Source organism: Sturnus vulgaris, chromosome 4, assembly GCF_052056855.1.
Source record: "Sturnus vulgaris isolate bStuVul1 chromosome 4, bStuVul1.hap1, whole genome shotgun sequence".
Lineage (NCBI taxonomy): Eukaryota > Metazoa > Chordata > Aves > Passeriformes > Sturnidae > Sturnus > Sturnus vulgaris.
The window spans coordinates 47,401,184-47,422,024 of NC_142246.1; the positions used below are offsets into that span (position 1 = coordinate 47,401,184).

The 20,841-nt window shown below is 39.0% G+C and overlaps 1 protein-coding gene across 4 annotated transcripts in view; it reads right to left on the reverse strand.

The window, feature by feature from the left end:
- MCUB (mitochondrial calcium uniporter dominant negative subunit beta) overlaps positions 1 to 20,841 on the reverse strand; it is a 46,021-nt gene that overhangs the window by 8,977 nt on the left and 16,203 nt on the right. The window contains exon 1 of one of the 4 annotated variants that reach the window (XM_088163841.1): positions 17,567 to 17,593. The exons of the other annotated variants lie outside the window; for them this stretch is intronic. Within the exon in view, the coding sequence (XP_088019967.1) occupies positions 17,567 to 17,578 (12 nt within the window). The 5' untranslated portion in view covers positions 17,579 to 17,593. Of the gene's footprint in view, positions 1 to 17,566; positions 17,594 to 20,841 lie in introns of those variants that run through there. 4 annotated transcript variants of the gene reach the window in all.

Genomic DNA, 20,841 nt, shown 5'->3' on the forward strand with positions numbered 1-20,841 from the left:
TGACAAGGCAGGAAAACAAATCTGCAAATGCACAAGGCCCTGGCTATTCAATATGCCAAACACTGCTCACCACACTCAGACGATTTATTTGTTTTTAAAGAAGTAACAGCCTTGGTTGTCTGGACAGGAATATGCTATTAGGTTAAATAAAAAGATCATCTATAGATTAATCTGTGTGTTTCAAAGAGGCTGACACTGCCCTAACTTTCTACCTGGAACAAGCACTTTTCAGGATTTAAAGAAAGTAATTCTGGGAGTTTTCAACACTGAGAAGTTTGTGTGTTGTAATCTTCAGGTGTCAAAGACAGTCAGAAACCTAGACCAAATAGCTGAATACCTTAAAACCATGAGTACTGTTTGAAAAAAGACAGACAGTAGAGTGCAGGAATGCTGACAACCACCCAGAGCTAGGATGCATCCAGTAACTTGTCTGTTTTCTTCAGCAGAGCAAGAGACTTTCCCTGGAGCAGGTCAGGACACAGCCCAGCTCACCAATTCTCACCCCATTTACAGGGGGCACCTGTACCCACAAAACATTTAGGAACACACATTTAGGAACACACGGCCTGGAGCAGGGAGGCAGTCCTCAACAGAAGATCTGCTTTGGAACAGCGTGCAGGAAAATGCAATAGCTTTGAATGTAACAGCAATCGTTATTTATTCAGGGGGATATACAGGGATAATAAGGAACGAATTTTTTTACAGACACTTAATGTATAACTTTTCAATCAGTATCTAGATACTAATCATCCAACATGCCCCAGGCAATGAACTGAACCCTGCCTGTATTTGAAGGTTTCCAACAAAATAAATGAAATATCTACTTTACTTACAGAAGAAACAATGCATTCAGCAATTAGTGCAAATTAAATACATTAATATATTATTTATTAAATCACATTTATTGAAATAAGATCTTTACAGTAGTTCATTCTATTATTCTTTAGATTTTGACATTACCATCCATGATCTACTGAAAGACTCTCTATATTATACTGGACCTGTTTTGATTTGTTTCAGAAAGTCTAAATGTAGACTACCCGTTAAAATCACCTGCAAAGAAGAAGAAAGGCAAAAGCCATAGAGCCATGGAATTGAACTGATTTCCAAATAATTAACTCTTTTCATATCAGCTCTAGGTTGATGAATTGGGAAGCATGAAGGGCTGGGTTAACTTTCTCCTTCTGTTTCTTGATCTAGATCTCCACTTCCAGTGAAGTTATTAAAACATTAGCTTATACCCTACAGCCAAATCATTGTGCTCCTTTTGAGAAGCTTGGAATGACCTGTAACCTACCCCTGGAAAAGAAATAGTCAGCAAGCATTGCAGCTACAAGGAAGACTTAAACTAAGGGACCAAAAGGAGACTGCCCTCACAACAACAAAGTGAGAGCTGAAACAGGAATGTGTGCCCTGAATTAACTGCATCACAACCTATGAGATACTGTAAGAAGCACAGCATACTACTAACAAGTCTTTTATATGCCAGTGCGTGAACCTCTTGGCTAATTCATTTAACCATACAAAGGCTAAGCAAGCTATTCTACACTTTTCTTCAATTTGAACACACGTGTGGCAGGACATTTGGTTAAAACACCTCTAACACAACCACAGTTACATTCAAACTAATGAGTCAAAGGCTTATGAACAGCATTTAGCTGTGAAACACCTCTTCTCCCTCGGCTATACCCGCTTCTTAATGCAAAATACCTGGGAGCAGCAGTCGGCCATATCTCTTGACTCAGTTCAAGACATGGACTCTCCTGGGAGTTAATTTTCATGAGAATTTAAGGCATAGAGTGTTAATTGTGAAAAAAATAATCCAACATATTCTGTTAAAAATACCTGTTGGTATAAAACAGAAAATATATATGCAGTTTAAAGAAGTACTTCCTCTGTTAAGGGTGCCTCTGGTGTCTAACAGCAGAGAAGTTGCCGCTGTTAAAGTCAAGAGTGGAAATTTCAACAATCTGGTGGTTTACAGCAAAGCTTTATGGACTAATGCAGCAGCATAACTGAGCTGCAAAACCAGGCAGCCAGACATGAGGAGTGGGAGAGACTGGAATAGAAATACTGTATTTTTCACTTTTCAGAGTGGCAAATGACTGAACCTACCTACAGCGCAGTTTCTGGAGCTAGCTGTTCCAAATAATCCAACTCTTATGCTGTTGAGCAACTGTTGCTGCAAACCTAAGCTCAAATTCACTCGTGGCCAGTTATGCCTAAGAAGCTGGTATCATTACCAGCATATGAGGTGACATGAAAGCCTCTGATCTTCCTCAGTACTGCATATGAAAATAGTAACCTCATCAGGAACCATAACTTCTGTTCGGTAGAACATTATAATGTGGGTGGGAAGAGAGAGAGCATAGAAATAAAGTATTTTTCACACTAAAAAGTCATCTTGAAAACGGAATTCTACAAAAAGACATAATTAGGACACTTTCTGAGAACACTTTCTGAGTTATTGTTTACTTGATTTTGACTTACCACACCAAAATATGAAATCTGAATCAAAATGCAGCTGACCAGCAATAATATTTTTGAAATTTTTGTATTTGCTTATATGCATCTTGGAAGATATGGCAGTTTTTGTTTGTTATTTCAACAGCAAAAAAAAAAAAAAATTGATGCTCCTTCAACATTTGAGTCCCCAATTATTTGCATTTGTTAGAGAAAGCAACCAAAAACAGAGTCAGCTCAACGCTGTCTGCCCTCTTCCTGAAGGGACATGCAATACTACAAAGTGAAATACTATATTCCTTCAGTGTAAGATCTTTTAGAGACTGCCCCAAGTCAAACTCATGAGTAGTCTTCACAAAAAATAATGCAGACTCTTATTTAAATGGTCTCCCACATCCTCATTTCCTTTCCTCTGAGGCAATGATAAGAATCTGATATGGAAAAGCACAATAATAAAATGCCCTATTCCACAAAGCACCAGCATTTTACCCTTAATTACACTGCAGCAAAACATATTCTAATTATAACATATCTTGCAGTGTGCTTTTCCGTAGTAATATAGTATTCCAGACAGAAGAGGAGAGCTCAGTTATCTCCCGGAGTCCTTGTCCAACACATGGTACAGCTCCCGCCACACAGCTACTGAAGGAGGACTGTGGGAAAGGAGCAGGAGGAGACAATTCATGGGGGAAACTAGTAGTTGCAATGCCTAAGAATGACTTTTGGGGCCTTTTTTTCCGAGTGTCAGCAGACAAGCCAACATCCCAAGTATCCATCATTCTCATCACATCTTGATCTCACCCAGTTTGTGAAGCAGAGTGCAGGACAAGTCACCTCCCTGGATGCTGTCTGCTTAAAAGGGCAGGAGAAAAATGAGGGCAAGTGTGTGTTAACCACCATTCAGTGAAGGCATGTGCTATAAATAGCTATGTATATTTTCCATATTGACTTACATGTTTTTCTGATAAACACACTTATAAGTTCTCCACAGATGAATGATATTGGCTTCTGTCTGATTCTCTGAGAGAACTCGACCAAGATTAATTAATTATGGAATAACAATCTGCAATTTCAGAATAATCTACAGACATTTCAGAATGGTTTAAAACCCAGGTACAGGAGGAAAAAAAGCAAGCACTGTCAGAGTCTTCTAAGTTTGCAGATCATGCACAACCAAGCTAACCAAAAATGAATCATTGTTCCAGTCAAGTTTACAAGAAGTATGCATAAGGTACTTCCCTTTTTAAAATGAGTCACTTAGGCTGTTTTGAAGATATCTGCTCTTAAAGAACTGTGCTGCTTTTGTAAGCAATCCTACATAATCAGGAAAATAAGACATATGGAGCCCTAACAACCATCTACAATAAGCTTACAAGTGCCCATTTGAGATACAGATGATTTCTCTCTTACTAACTTTTCATTTGTCTCTTCTTACACATAAAGGATTGTCATTGTTTCTTCACTGGTCCCAGAACTGATTTAGACGATCATGCAATAACAGCCTCAATGCAAACAGCAGCTTCAGAGCACATCACTCAGATTTAGCCCTCCCTCAGATTTCTGAAAGCCCAACTTAAATTAAACAAACAAAATTCCCACAACAGACTTATCACTCATTCTGTCATAACACCCCTACACCAATACACCACTTTCAGCTAGAGAAGATACTTTTGACACCTGGGAGTATTCAAGATACATTTCTCTTTCCTAGGACAAAAAACCAAAAAAAGGACAGATTTTTTTTATTTTCCTGAGAGACAGCTTTCCTGTCTCAAATGGGCCATGCAGTGAATACTTTCTCACAGCTGTTCCACAAGGCACTGTAGGAACTGCAGTGCAACATTTATATTTCAATCCATATATATTTCAATCCTTTCAATGCAGCTAATTTGAAATCTGCAATATTTTAACCCCTTCCTCAGTACAAATCAACTTCCAAAGAAGCAATCAGAATGTCTCTTACAGCAAAGCAGTAGTTTCAATATGAGTATGTACATTCCAGTGATCTTGAAGAAACAAGAGCAGTACAGGATTCATATGGCTTTTCCTCAAAACTCACTTGCCTTACAGCACAGTTAAAACCCAATAAAAGAGCCCAAGCAATCAAAATTTTGGTTTCATGTACCTCTTATTTTTTGTGCCTTTATCATCCCTGCTGATCTTTCATTTCCTGCCTCTGCTCTGATTCCAAGAACAGCTGCTACCAGATTTAATCAGCCAAACATTACCAAGGACCAAAATGAGAGCTATGGTAAGAAGTACATTGAGGCAACTGGCCACCAAGAACCTCTTTTATGAAGGTCCAGCAGGTCAAACCCACCACTGCAGAGGGGTTTTGCCAGGGAGACCTTCCACCTAATCTCCTGCTGGGTAGGTGTGCATCCCCTAGCTGCATTCTGCTCTCCCACTACTCCTTTGTGCTCTCTCACCCACTCCCTGCCCACATGCACACCCCACTCCACTGGGTGCATTCACGTAGGGGAGAGAATCCACTGTGCAACAGGGGTAGAAGTCCCTCTTCTTGAGAGGTACCTCACTGGGGTCATCTGACTCTACCTACACCAGGCACCTGCGGATGCAGAGCTCTAGGGAAGCACCAGGATTTGCATCCACATAGGTTTTACAAGCCATAAAAACAGATGCTGAAAACACTGACATTTAAATCAGGCTGAAATTAAGCTTTGCCCTCCTCTAACTAAAAGTATGATTTCAGTAACTCCTCACTGCAGTGACTCCTCACTGCAAAGAAGCAACACCAGAAGTGCTGAGGAGATGAGAAGGATAAACATCAGCTGACAGCATCTACCTGCTGTGTCTTCTGGGGACTACTCTGAAAGTACAGATATTCCTCCTTTCCAAAACAAGCCAATCTTCAAGCCAGTGTAAAAACAGGCCTAAAACCAAGACAGCTGTGCAGGCCAAGTGCATTTTTAGGAGCAACACCATTGCGTTTTATTATTTTATCAAACCTTTTTCTTCTCTTCCTAGAAAGAAAAGCAGATCCTAAAATCTCTTCCGAGTCTAAAGTTTTACGTTATTGGAAATACTGCATTTTTGTCCAGTTTCAATGAAGTTTGCTTGTCTGAAAGCTGCTGTTCTTCCCAATCTACTTTATTTTCAGAGGGAAAGATAAGATGCAACACCTAAAAAGTAGTTTGCAAATCAGACAAGGCTAAGAATTTGAGAGGAAGGGATTATGAAAACGTATCTGTGCTTTATCAAAAGCAAAAGCAAGCCTACATCCAAGAGCTGTACCATCTGCTCCCCAAAACAGTCCAGGTCAAAAGACTAAACTGCCAGCACAGACAGGATCCTTAATTTGACCCACAGAGCAGATCTTTGCTCTTGTGCTGTGCCTTTTGGGAAGGCATGCTGATCTGGGAAATGTTGCAAAACTTTAAGAGTAACAAGAGTGACTTTGTTTTCAAAAACACTAGTATTTTATTAAGTAAGAAAATGGGCTTGCCACATATTTTCCTACAAAGGTTTTAGAAAGACTGTATCTTAATGTACACAGCTGCTTTCATGTTTCTTAAAAAGAAAAAAAAAATTGCTCAAACTCTTGTCTAGGAATAACATTATTTGTTCAAATTGCCAGACAAAAAAAAAAGCTTGTTTAAATTTCAGCTGAAATGAGATAACAAGAGACACAAGGATGTAAAGTCAGATGATTATACTTACATATTTAGCAAAATTACAGCCAAGTCTTCCTTTTCTCCCACAGGACTTTACAGATTAAAAGCACTGAGCAGGTTGTAGCACACAGGAAAAAGACGATGTAACTCAGAAAACTGAACTGCTTGTCAACATTTTCATTTATAATGGACATTCTATTAACAGCATAAATAACTCTGCCCTTCCTCCCCACAACTCAACAGAATTAGGTTTTCATATACCTACAAGGATGTACTTCTCTTTTTCGGGCATTCTTCCCCAAGGCTTTTCTTTACTCAACTGAAGATTTCAAAAGCCTGACGGCACTTACGGCTAGGCTAATAAAGAAGAGACTGCTTGGAAAATCTGACTGACTCAAGGCTTAGAATTAGTATCTGATAGATGTGTGTGAAAAAGTCAGTCAGAATTATCAGCAGTGCAGAAGTTCCCAGTGGCAGCCCTCCCCCAGCTTTTTAGCAGGTAACACACTTGAGATTCACTCGGTCAAACAGATCCTGGAAAGGGAACCAGCTGAGCAGCTGCTGAAACGCCCCAGGCAAGGAAAGCTGGCTCTTCACCACATCCCTTCCATTCCTCACCCAGACACCTCTCCAGCAAAGGGTTTCTACCTCTCTCCTGCCAGGAATATTTCCCATCTAGTCCCCACCCTCAAGGCTTCCCCCAGCGTCCGACCACAACCCATGAGAAACCACAATACTCTGCAAAATCAAAGCAACCATCTCCCCTGTTCAATTATATCACTTCTTCCACTCCCTGAAAACCTAACTGCACCATTCTATGAAAGAGCAGAGAAACTTTGCTCTCTTGAATAGCATTTCCCACAGTTAGCAATTTCTCCTGCCCAAACACTACCCCAAAGGCAAAACTTTTCTTGGTAATGCAGACTATTAATTACTATTTGGAGGGGAAAGAAAATGTTAGGGATCAAATCTAAGACAACAGAGGACAACAACAGTCCATATCTTAGTCACACCTAGATTTGCCCTAAATTATACTGGGATTATCTGGTTTTGCACTATTAGAGTGGTTTCTCCTTTTTCTCCTGCCACAACAATTCCAGAAACGCATTGTCTATATTATTATTCTAAAATAGCACATCATATACTGATGGTTTTAGAAACACCATCATATTTCTTCTTTTTTTTTTCTTTAAAGATCTGCAATTAGACTAGCCGAAACACTTAAGAACCCATGGTTTTTGCAGGCAGCTGTAAACAGGGAAAACACATATTTCTTCTGATTGGTTATCTAAAAAAAAAAAAAAAAAAAAAAAAAAAAGAAAAAGCAGGAGCAGAACACAGAACGACAGACAGACTAGATCAAATCAAATGCCTTTCTCTATTTGCAGCTGGCATTAGGATGTAGATATCATGATCTGTATCCTTTATAACAGATAGTTATACAGCAATTCCAAATTGGAAATTAGTTTATATTTCAGCTTTATATGCTGCTGCACTCCTGTGAATGCTCAAATTACTTGCAGGGAGCACAGAGCACACTTTTTACTCTTGTTGGAAAGTAACCCAAGAAAACAATGGCATAATAACTGAAGTAAACAGAGAATCCTAATACTTTCCCTTTAGATAGTTTCTAATGAATAATGTTTTTTAATAATGTCTAGGGCAGACACTATGAGAACATCCACACTGAGCAACTAACTGCAAACTTAAAATCACGACTTCCTAGAAACTTCAACAGGTGGTGTCAGAAACTGCAGAGCTGCCATTTAACAGACCCTAACAGCAGAAACATAACAAATTAAAAAATCAGACAAAACCAAAGGAAGTAAACATTTCTAAGGAATAAGATCAAAGGGGCAACTGAAAATGCACCCATTTCAAGAGCTTCCAGCCTTCATGCACACTTTGCAGAGTGGTTACAATGGTTTAGCAAGACCAAAGCTTTACAGAAGAAGACAACTTCATTCAAAGTCCTTATCAGAGATCCACATTAATAGCTTCAAAACTCATCCAGCAGGCAAGCTTAAAACCATGTTTGTTTTCTTGAAAGAGAGCTCTGCTGGGAGAAGTAGCTTCAAGAGCAATCCTGACAGAAAAGCAGCCACAGCAGAAGTAGCTAGAAAATCCTATCACTCTAGCATGAAACACAAACTTGCTGCCAATAGTGCAAAGCCCAGTAATTGAGCGAAGATCACAATGAGCATGCAAGCATGTATGTTCCTGGCACTTCATGAGATGTGTCTAAGGACCCACCACTCCCAAATCCTTGCGGACAGAGGTGTCAACATTGCGATTCCCAAAGAGACACACCAAAATGTTGTCAGATATTAAAAAGGAAAGATTTTTGCTTTATTTTTAAATTTTATTTTGGAAATCTATGTTCTCCCACTGCTATTCAAGAAGCTATTTTAATCTAAAACAGTGAAATGGCTGTGGCTTTGGTGATACTACCCACTTCCGTGTTTCAGCTGTTGGCACCAATGTTTAAAAAACATAATTTAGCTGACTAGTTTATGCGACTGAGTGAACTCATTTGCAACACCAAATCCATCATAAACAGATTTTTACCTTCTTCCTGCAGGAGTAAAAGCACAAAGCATAAAGACAGCAATGAAATTTTGAAATCAACAACCAATACTGGCTGTAATACACTGAGCTATTGTTCTGACCTTCAGTTTTACTCTGTATAACATGCTTGAACATTTATCCCTTTCTACAGAGCAGGCAAAGCAAACAAAAAATTAAGTTTTCCTATAGAGGTTTCTAGTGTTCGTTTTTTTTTTTTTTTCCTAAAGCTTATTATTACAAGAAAAACAATCATAACCAGTACAAGAAGATAAAAGCCTCTGTGTGCCCCGGATGGACCAGAACCGGTGTTCCGATGTGCCTGCTGGGCCTCCCAGGGGGGAAGTGAGCAAAACTGCATGCTAGCTGCTTGCTTGTCACCCCAGAGCCTTTGAAATCCAGCCAATTAAGAACTGTTCTATCTCCTCTTCCTCTATTAATTCATTCAGGACTGAACTGAAAGGTTTTATCTGAAAGATATGTATCTGATGCAATAGACAAGGCAAGTTTACCACGTGTTTTTAGGATTTTATTGATACAGCAAACAAGAATTCAATGCTACACAAAGCAAGCAAGCAGTAGCTCAAAACTGTTGCTTTTTTTCTCCTCAAGCCTATAGTAACACCTATATATATATATATTGGATGTAGTTATCTTGTCTTCCCACACAAGCAGATTACTGTAACTGTGATTGTAAGGCAGAACCTCTTACCCAGCTCCATCTTTGGGATACATTTAAATGCAGGTGCCACCTATGGATCAGACTCCTGCAGAGGGCAGAGCCTCTAGCCTGGAGCACTAACATAAGCCATGGTGGCGAGTTTTTTCTAAGCTACCTCCAGTAAATTCTCTCAGGTTGTTAGTTATTACAGTTAAAGGGCACTTTTTTTCCCTAGACTTGCTCCTAATTGAGTGGAAGCATCTTATTCAGGGAAAGTACTACTAGAGGAACACTCTAATATAAGATAAATAAATCCCTCAGAATACTCTACATAAGGTTGAAATGTTTATAGCCTGTACTCCAGAATAAACAACAACACTGTCCTACAAAATTAATGGTCTGTGGTCAGTCTATTTATCTTCACTCCCAACACACACCCAAACTCACACAGGAATTCTATATAAAATCCAATTTCAAATAACTTAGAATTGTGGGTTTTGACAAATGCATCATTAATGCTTTACTACTCAGAGCAAACAGTAGTACATACTTGCATTCCAAGGACCTGAAAACCGCTCAGTTCTTGGAATCTTAACACAGGATCACCGGAAAATAGAAGTTATCCCTTCCCTCTGTTACAAAAATGTGCATAAGCAAAGAGATTTTCTACCAGGAAAATAGTCTATCACTGTATTTTGACATTAAGTATCAAAGAATATCAAGTTTGTCTTATTTTGACAAACTTATCTCTTATTTTTTATATATCCAATTTATGAAGAAAAAAAAATAGAGGAAGCCAACAGGTGTTCTAACATGTTGCATCAAATTTCTCTTAAAACAGCAGAGAAATTCATCCGTAAAACACTGAGGGACAACCTGGTTTTTTCATACATCAACCAAACCATTTACTGGAAAGCTATTAATTGTAAATTGGAAAAAAGTATAGAAAAGATAATTCAAAATTACACTTAGTCCTTAAAAATTATGGATCCTGTTTCTCCCTTGTATCAGCTTTGATCTGAAGGAAGATGTAGAGTACAGGTTTGTATCAACAACTGCAAGCACTCCTTGTTCTGAAGAAATCTGAAGTGTTTTCAAAGCACTAACAGCTTTTAAAACTCATTAGCAAAAGCAGCTCTGTGTTATCTATCTCATTAACTGGCACTTCTGAATTTCCAAGCAACCTAGTATTTTCCAGGCGAAGTTTCTCAGTTCATCAGGGGCCAACTCAAAACCTTACTAACTCTTCCAACAGAAGAATAGGGAAAACCCCCTATAATTAATGTCCCACCTGAAGGTATGACTATTATGCAGAGTTAAGAATGACCTGGTTTGTTGTTTTTGGTGGTTTTTTTGGTAGTGTGGTTTCCTAGAGGAAAGAGGAACACAATCACACCAGATGTCTGTCTACCAAAGTCAGTTTCCAGGCAGATTTAAGATAACTTATTAATGCAGCTTGCCAGTCACTCAATCAGAAACAGTTAACCAGTGCTCAAAGATCCAACAGCCTGCATTGCCTCTACTGGGACACACGATACTTTAGCACATTAGGGATGTCAATTTTAAATTAAATATGATTAGAGAGGTTAATCAAAACTGACATTTAATATCTGCTCACTCCTGACAGCAAACTTATCACCCCGTACCACCAAAACAAGAGGAAGGAGCAAGGCTGAGATGTTCTACCTTGGTGTGTTTACCCAGTACCTTCTAACAATTAATTTGTATGTAGAATAGTTTTAACATGTTTATCTGTGCATGTGGACAAAACTAACCCCAACCAAACAAAACACAAACACTTTATATCCCTGTCAATGAGGAAAGACTGTCATCTTCCACAAAGGTCAGCAGCAGGGTGGACTGCAGAATGGGCATTGGAGCACTGCAGATATTGCTGTGCAGAGTCCGTGGCCTCTCACAAAGCCTGAGTGCTGGCAGGCTAAGTGCACTGTGGGCACCATATTCAAAGGCATGCCCTTCTTGGAATAATCAAGTTATAACAAAGGTGTTGTCCAAAGCATAGAGAAGATGTGCAACCTACACCTGAGAAACCACGCTTCTGTAGGAAAATGGCTTAATAACCTGCCTAAAATATTCTTCATACTTGCTTCACTTTTCAGGCTTTTTTTTCCCAGAGTCCTTTTGCAAGCTCTTCACAGTCTAAGCTGCCCTTGGACAAGGATAGCACAAACTGTTCCATGAGTCTATTATAGGACTGTATCTTTCATACCTCAGAAAGGCACTGATTTTAACATCTATAAAAGTGACAGAACCATGCTGATGTATTCTCTGCCATTCTACAGTGCAGCAATTTTCTTCCTGCTGGCAATGCAAGCAGGTGAGTTGGAAGTCAGACCAACCATTCTGGTTTTGTCTCACTGTCTAGACTTGGCAAAGGCATTCACATCCAAGTTTTAAGGTAGAGCAGCACCCTCAAGGTGTTTCACACTTGAGGTGTTTAAGCTGGCATTAAGCACCCTAAAGTCACCACACACTTCAGCCTCGGTCTCACAGGCCTTCCAACCCCAAATCTGGTGCACAACATAAGGTGCTGGGGTTTTCAGTTTTTAAACTTCAGCTTCACACTGAAATATAGCTATAAGACTTTCAGCAAACCACATAGCCAGCCATAACTTGCCATAATCTGTAAGACACATCACGGAATGGTTGGACATGATGATTTTAGGAGGTCTTTTCCAACCTGAAAGATTATGTGATTCTGTGAGGTCTGTCTTATGGGTTTTCGCTTAGCACAGAGCAGGTTGTAGCAAACAGAACTAGAGAATTCCATATGGACCCTTGCAGGAATTTGTACAACATTCATCACCTAATACACTTCTGTTTCCTTGGGGCACGTAGCACTCAGGGGATAAAGAGATTCCATTGAAAGGTGTACATTGGTGCATCATGTTTTCATATCAGTGAGATGTACATACAGAGTACTTTATACACAGCTAACGGCTACCTGAGAGGAACTGCAGGATGCAAAATAATAAGAGGTCTAGCTATAAATGCCTATCACAAACAAAATATTGGTGACTTCAGAGGACAGACCAAAGAGCAGAGGACAAATGGCATACAGATGTACTGGTACTCCTCAGTACGACTGAGACTGCCACAACACCACTAGCAATATCTGAATTCATTCTTTCTCCTTTTTCTGCCACACATTTAAAATGCTATGAATAAAACTTACTTTGTAATTAAGGTTGAAACATCAACAGTCAACAGGTACACAAATTAATTTATTCCAGTAGTGCCCAAAAAAACCCCAAGCAATGTCTTTGCAGTAATAAAAACTGAATGTAATCAAATATCTGATTTGTTCAGCTAAACAACACATAAATACAGCAAAGAACTCTGCTTCTTGTCAGTTTTTATCTTCCCACATTTTAATTAGAAAAATAATTGTGAAGAAGTGTCACAACATATTAATACAATTTCTGTATTTCCAGTTCACAACTGCAGCCAAGACTACTTAGGACAAAAACTTATTTAAACTGCATTTACACTATTTCAGCTTAGGGTTCTCATAAGCAAACAAAGCAAGCATACTTATTTCCACAAAAATGTATTAGTTGAAGAGGAAGAACCCTTTTGTTTGGTTTGGGGACATTTTGCTATCCTGGTCAGCTATAAATATAATAAATACAGCTCAGCAATCAAAACAGCAGCACAGATCAGCAAACACACTCCAAGATGTACATGTACAGCATGGCAATTTCTTCACAAAGTTCAGCCAAAGCTGGAATTCCATTTTTTTTTTTCTGCCAGAAAGCATCTTTGCCTTGATTTCAAAGATTTTAATAGAGGGATGTTGTGGATTTTCCATAAATCGGAGATGACAATAATAAACTAGCATAATCAAAAAAGCCCCGGTGCTATATTTTTCTTCAATGAGTTGAACCCATTGATTTGTAGAGTTTAACCTGCATAGATTAACAACCCTCTAACTTCAGAAATGTCTCTTGCGTGTATAGACTACAATAAGCTACTCAGATTGATAATCTTCAGGGTTTTGTTGTAAATTTTTTTTTGTTCTGGAAACAATTCTTGCCATTTCTTTAAAGAAAATTTAAAACTTTCCAGTTTTCCAGCATTCAGAATTCCAAACTCACTAATGCTACACTGGAAGAATACTCCTAACTCACAGTACCCTCCTCATACTCACCTGCCCCAAACTCTTTTCAGTACAACCTTACAGCGGGGTTCAAATACAGCCATCACTATCTTCATCACTACTTTCACAATGGTCCCTTTGCAGGACATACCTATCATTTACATTCTCTATTTCCAGATGATGGGCCTTATTTTTTACATCCTATGATTTTCTTTTACTTCTTTTAAGCTGTATTGAAACAACACTACTGGGTTTGGTCACTTACTGGAAAACCTTGGACATGTTACTGCATGGAAAGATGGAAATAATGGCAATCTAACTTCTGCTCACCTTTACATATTATAAGGGATGCAAAGGAATCAATTTCAGGAAAGACAGAGTTTCCTACCATTGACCTCTCCATTAATCAGCAAAGTAACTGGTAAAATATATAGTTTGGGTAATCTGTATATCTTACCAGTAACTGTATTTTGCTCTAGACATTGAGGATACTAAACCATAAACCATCAGCAAGTAAGTGCTCTGACGCAGCCACACCAAACATGTGGCATCACTGCATTCACAGTCTATTTTGTGCCATCCTGTTTATAAATTCAAGATGTACATTTTAGGAGGTGTTAGTAATTGATATGCTGGGGGTCCAGTTAAGCCTTACTTGTTTCCACCTCCAGTTTGTCAAACTTTAGAATTTTAAATGGATTACTGCACCTTTCAAAGTATCAGAGACACTCCTTTACAAAAAGGAGGAAGACAGCTTTCAAGTCAATTTTACAAGGACAACTGGCTTCAAGAATATAAATTAAAGATGAAATGCAATAGACAACAGCAAAAGGTTTCACATCATGCAAACATAATGACTGCTCAAGAATCCCTTGCAATCAGAAAGAAAAAAAAAAACACCACTTCTTTCTTACGGTCAAGCTAACCTGCCATCTCATACCTCTGTTATATTATGTGTGATTACCCATTTCCTTACAAAATTGCACACCAGTCAGAGCCCAGCTTTTGTCAAATGGTGAATAGCTGAATTTCTTCCTGTTTTGAAATACCAACCTGCCAACCACAGGCAATTTCCAAGGTAATGAGTAAAATGTCTCGAGCATCATAACTAAAAAAAAAAATTTTAAAAAAATCTCCCTTTTGTTCCATAATTAATGTCCTACAAGTAAAAGCAGTGCAATCAACTGTACATGAAAAGAATTGGAAGTAAACCATTTACTCTCTTCAAAGAACTTAACGCCTCAATTCTTTTTCCAAGGAAAGGCAGGCAAAGTCTAAAGCTCAGTGTTATCTCTAGAAGATTAAAGCAACAAATCAACAAATATCATGATTTATTATTCTTTATAATTATTATACAGGGCATAATGTTAACTGTTAAAGGTAAATGACAGGCTACACTGCAGAGACTCATACTCCTGTTCTGCCTGGAGCCAAGATAAGCCAATCCAAACTCTGAGCTATGGGAAAATTATATCAGAGGCACTTCAACAGCTATTTCATACCTATATATATATAGAGATACCTATATCTATTTCTATATAAAGAATGATAGATATATAGATATAGATATAGCCTTCCTGTCCTTAGATTAAATTAAAAAAGCCTGAAAACCAGGTGGATTTTGGTCAGTGAACTCCCCATTTAACTTCATAATTCTCCTCTGGTAAGGAACAAAAATATTATTTTGGCTTGATTCAACTTGATCTATTTCTGTTTTGCTGCTAAACCGCGCTCGTTATTTTCAGAACATTAACATTTGCATTGCATCCTCACTATCTGGTATCTGTAACTCCTGGAAATGTGGCATCCAGTTTTCCAAAAGTAGCACAGCATTTATTCTTACCAACCAGGAATACAAACATAGACATTGTGACCACATTCACGGAGCACCCAGAGGTCTTTAGTAGGCTAAAGATTACTTTTGTCTTTAAAGAAAGTCTCTCACACACTTATCAGCTGCATATTGGGAGAGATTCATCACATATCCCACCACTCACCCAAATCCATCTGACCGAGGTCATCAAAATACTAAATTGACAAAAGGACGAAAAGAATCTCAACACAGAATTACCCCTGGAGCTCCTGAACCTGCTAACAAATTTCCACTCAGTCTTGAGAGACAGCAGGCACGCAGACAGTCCTGCATTACCAACTGGGGGCCCACTGACACTTCCCACTCTCAGCACAACATGGCATGTACTGTGGGCAAAGATAAGGATGACTAAGGGAATATTTGTCACATAAACAGAAAAACAGCCCTGTTAGGTCTATCAGCCATCTAACTTCAATAGTTTGTCTTGTGCAAACTATAATCACATCATTACAGGCTACCTAAATAGAAACATCAAAAAAGGAATCTTTTAGCTCTGCACCAATTTTGCATACACCTTAAATTTACACAGAACAGAGAGTTCCCACAAGGCAGGATTCATTCTCTGTCGTTCCAGAGCAATTCAGCCCAAAACAAAGCTATACTTCAGTGAGGGCATGGTAGACAGAGAAGGGAAGGGAGTTGCTGTAGCTATAAAATGGCTCAAGCCTTCACAACATGTTACAGGTCTAAAGATATAAAATCGAAGTACACTGTTCCAGCAACAATGTTTGGATTTTCTGTACTCTTTAAGTCTATCACAGAGAGTTCAGCAGGGCAAATGTGACCAGCAACACAACACCAACCTACAGCACCACAGACTTGCTGCTTTCCTCTCTGAAGCCCCTTATGTACCTCAGCCTTGCCTCCAAACCAGTGCCACCATTCCTACAGTGACACTTCCCTCTCCCTTCCAATGTGCATTTTAATGACTCAGAGATCCCACCTATATTTTGCTATTATCACCTAAATTTTACAGGTATTCTGAACAGCCTGAATTTATTCCAACAGTGCCTTGGATGTCAACAAAAATAAACTGCAAATTATGGGGTTCATTTCTTTGTTTCTAGACTTAACATTTGACTTTTAAGAGCAATCCAAGGTGGGCAGACTCTCCATAATAAGGGTAAGCAACCTTTCTGCTGGAGCTCTGCAGGGCAGGAAGGACTGACACCTGCGGCAGGAAAATAAAGGCTTCAAGGAAGCACTGCTTCAGTCAGGAGCACTGCTGTCAATCTTCACTAGTCCTGCAACCCTCTTAGATCGCCTCATAATGCTCACAAACATATTTTCATCTCTCCACACTCTCTCATAATATTTTATCCCAGATGAGACCATTTCCACATCATGTTCCTATTACCAGGATCATGAAAGGGAGACCTTCCACATGGAGTCAAGAAGGTAAGTACAATAGCATCGTTTCTCTTCACTTTCTTCATCTGAAAAGTAGAACTGTGTTTAAGAAATCAGATAGGAAACAGCTGACCTCAACTTCTGTGTTTCTAGCTGTTGGTACTTACCTAATTTTATTATTAACGTGACAGTCTCTCTTGAAAATTTTAAAAAATGAGATTCAACCACTTGCCTGCATACCATGGGGTCAGGCAGTCAAGCCTGAGTAGAAATTCACCCATCACCATGTATTTTTAATAATACATGTAGTAAGCAATTAATCTATTTACTTTTTCTTTTTTTTTTTCCCAAAGAAAAATACCATGAAAAGCAATAGCCAGATGACAAATTTGGACATATCAAAAATCTTAAAAAAACATAAATGGATTTTGCACATTATGCATTTCTCAGAAATTATGCAAAATGCAAATGGTACTGAAATTTCTGAAGTGAAATACTTCAGCCCAGAACTGCCTGCCACTTCACTGAAAGCTATTTCTTTGTCGTAATCACGCAAGTTGTTTTGACAGTTTCACTTCTATGTTGACTATAAATAGGTGACTATTTCATGGATGAATGAACTGGAACAACTATCAACAATATCTATCAGCCTGGAGCACGAAGACTTAGCCATGCTCCAACAGCTAACTACAAACCTGTACGAGTCAAAGCGATGAAAACCTGTATTTACTGTACACTGTAATTCACTTGGATTTTATAAAGTAACTGTAAACTACCTGACTAAATTAACAACGTACTTCATGATCTGCATTTAAACGAAAAGGAAACAACTCAAATGTAGACAAGAGGAAGGAAGAGCTTACTGAAAATCAAACTGGAACAAGAGCAAAAATTCTTACAAGACTGCACATTTCCTAGGTCTCCGTGGAGTGCTGTTTCTTTACACCAAACCATGAGCTTTAGTTCATGTTGCTGTTCAGTTCCTGTCAAGGAAAAAGTCACGCTTCTGTCTCAGTACAGCTGATGCCTGAGGAGTAGCTGCTCTGGTAGGTCCTGCACGTTCAGCCTGTGACACGTTCAGCAGCTGACTGACACCTGCAAAGGAAGGATAAGGAGTGCCCTAAGACAGCCCTCGGCAGCTCCTCACTCCACATTCTCTGGAAGAAGCCTCTGGTTCAACAGCCTGACTTCACATGGTAATCACAGCTGGCACCTGAAATATGAGACAGAATGAGCACCTGGCATCTTGGTCCTTTCCAGTGCTTTATTTGCAACTGCTGGGTGTTGAGGCACAGGCAGCAAAGAGCACCTCTGCACAGAACATAGCAGCTGCCAGTATCTGCAGCTCAACAACAGAGCAGTGAGCCTGCCAAAAGATGTTTTAGAAAAAATTGCTTTGCAGAACAGGGAAAGGTTGGAGGCAGGAAATATATTCTTATTTTTTAGAGCCCTTCCGGCTAATTTGATTTTGTCCCTTCTTCACAGCAAAACTGACTGTCTCTGAATCTCAGACAACTGCTGCAGGCATGGGAGAACAATTTCTTTATCAACTTTGAAAGACCAACACAGTTTAAATAAATTAAATTACTTAAAGGTAACATAGAAAACTTATGGTAGAGGAAAGAATAAATCCAGTCTATCTGAGTAGCATCTCTGCATCACATGTGCCTCTCTGTCCTAAGACTTAGCAGAAAAAAACCCTACCAAGACAAACATTGCATTCTAAATTATCCATATACAACTTTTTAATTTTAGATCTTTTATGTCTAAATCTATTCCTTTTGCAAGTGGATATTTTTGTTGACCCAATATTTTTTATCAAGGGCCCTCAGTTCTTTTGGAGTGTTGTCAAAATATCTGCACCCTGTATTTTGAGAGCACAGCAGGTCGGATGTGAAGAAAAAAGAACCATATGAAAACCAAGAACTGCTTTTAAACCCTCCGAATGGCCCTCATGGTCCAACAACAGTCCAGCTCACTCAAGAACCTCCCAAAATCCCTTAGGGGAACCCAAGGAGGAATGAGAACAAGGAAAGAATATTTTCACCCCTTTTCACCACCCATTTTACAGGTTTCCACTCTGAAAGAGCAAAATACAAATACCTTTAAAGTGGCTTTCACAAAATGCAGCAGCTTGACATCCCTGCCACACTCTGATTCTTCTTTGTCTCACAACTATCACTGCAGAGATCACATGTATTAAAGACGTTCAGCAGCTTGCGTTTACAAGATCTAATTTCACAGGCTTCAGCTATTTTACCAAACATAGAAAACAGCTGCAACAAACAGAAACAACAAATGCAGCAGAGAGGGGCTGCACGCTCTGCAGCCAGCTCTGCTCCACACTTTGGCCTGTTTCAGATAGACTCCTGTTGTTCCTGTATGCTCCAGGGACCATAAACAGCAGAAAATGCAACTGGCACATCATCATGGAAGAACACCAAGGAAGAGCAGCAGAAGTCTAAGAAAGAGTCTCTGGCAAAGGAGTAGAAGCTGTTATTACCTGCAGCTTGCTGTCTCCTGCAGCCACCACCTTTGCATTACGATTTCCTTGCAGTTTTTTCAGAATCCCAGGGAAATGCTATAGACCCAACTCCCTCAGTTCACCCCAAAAGCTTCTGAAGCAGATCCAGCAGCAGCCAGACTGCTGAGGGTTTTCATCTCAGTGAGATACCAGGATGCCTGCACTGTGCGGGAGAAGGAAGGATCAGCACTACCAGTAAGGTCACTGCTTTGCTCACTGGTGCACAAGTTACAAATCAGAGAACTTGAGAATGTTACCTATGTTACCTTTAAGTAACTGAGATTATTTAAACTATGTTGGTTTTTCAAAGCACATAAAGAAGAATTGTTTTTCCCTGCCTGAAGCAATTGTCTGAGGATCACAGGCAGAGATGCTCAGTTATACTGTGAGGAAGAGACTCATAATCAAATTAGCTGGAAGGCTCTAAAAGATAATCACTCATGAACAAAGTGATGAATTAGTGAAATCATGTTAGACTAGTCTGTACAAAGGGAATTGAGCTCATTTGACATATCCGTTTGCTTTCATTCACAATAAGTTCATTAAATAAAGTTTAGTTTCTAGAGTATATTGTTCTGTATATTTGAGAGATTAAAAAAGGATTGTGACACTCCTTCCCCCACTCTGGTGTTCAAGGATGAGAAGAGACTGCAGAGTTTGTCAGGTTTTGGTATTAGCACTTGTCTGTAAGACCTAAGACAGCACAGTTAACTCTACATGAACACTAGATTCAAATAACGCTGACAGCTCATGTGACTAACAGATACCTCTCATCACCCTAAAAAGACAAGATAGTCATTGCTGCATACTTACTACATACCCATCTAGGAAGTCATGCATAGGATACCCGAAGTTTCCATTTCAGACATAGCCCCAACTATATGCAGAGATCTTTTTGTGTCCATGTGTGTCTGTTTATACCGCTCATGCTTGTTAGATTTATGAATCTCAGCAATCACTGCTTAGGCAAGTTATACATATTTAATTCTTACATTTTTCCTCATGAATTAATCTCTACAGCTTCTACCCATTTACTGCTTCAGAGTTCTCTTCAATGACCACTGTCTTTGTAACACGAACACTAATATAGTATTTCAACTACTGTTGTTGTATCAACACTCTTCTTCTCTTGTCCCCTGAAACAACTCCTCCTACACATGCAACACAACTACACTGACATTTCCTAGCACCCTAGCATATTCACAGGAATTCCTCATTTAAAACTTTTATTCAGGAATGCTAAAATTCAGTGGGTTTCCTCACAGGGAGATGGGGAAGAGCACAACAAAGGTATTACATTCCTCTTTTTCTTTTTACCAGCAATTTTTTGTCTAGCACTGAGATAATGCCAAGTGAAATCGAATATCAGGTGACTTCAAGTTTAATTTATTACAACAAAAATTACAAAATAAGCCCTATGTTAATCTCAATAAAGCCTCTCACATTTCAGGTGCCTTTCAGATTCTCTCTCAACATCTATATGCCATTTGACTTCACTGGGACACAAAAGGAATTTACAGTTATTAATCTCTTTTATCAAATGTCTCTGTTTTCAGCGTGGAAAAAAACCAAAATCATCAGCCACTTCAGAAATTCATCTTGTGTTTTGCCTATGCAAAACATAAGGTACACATAAGCACAGTCTCTCTA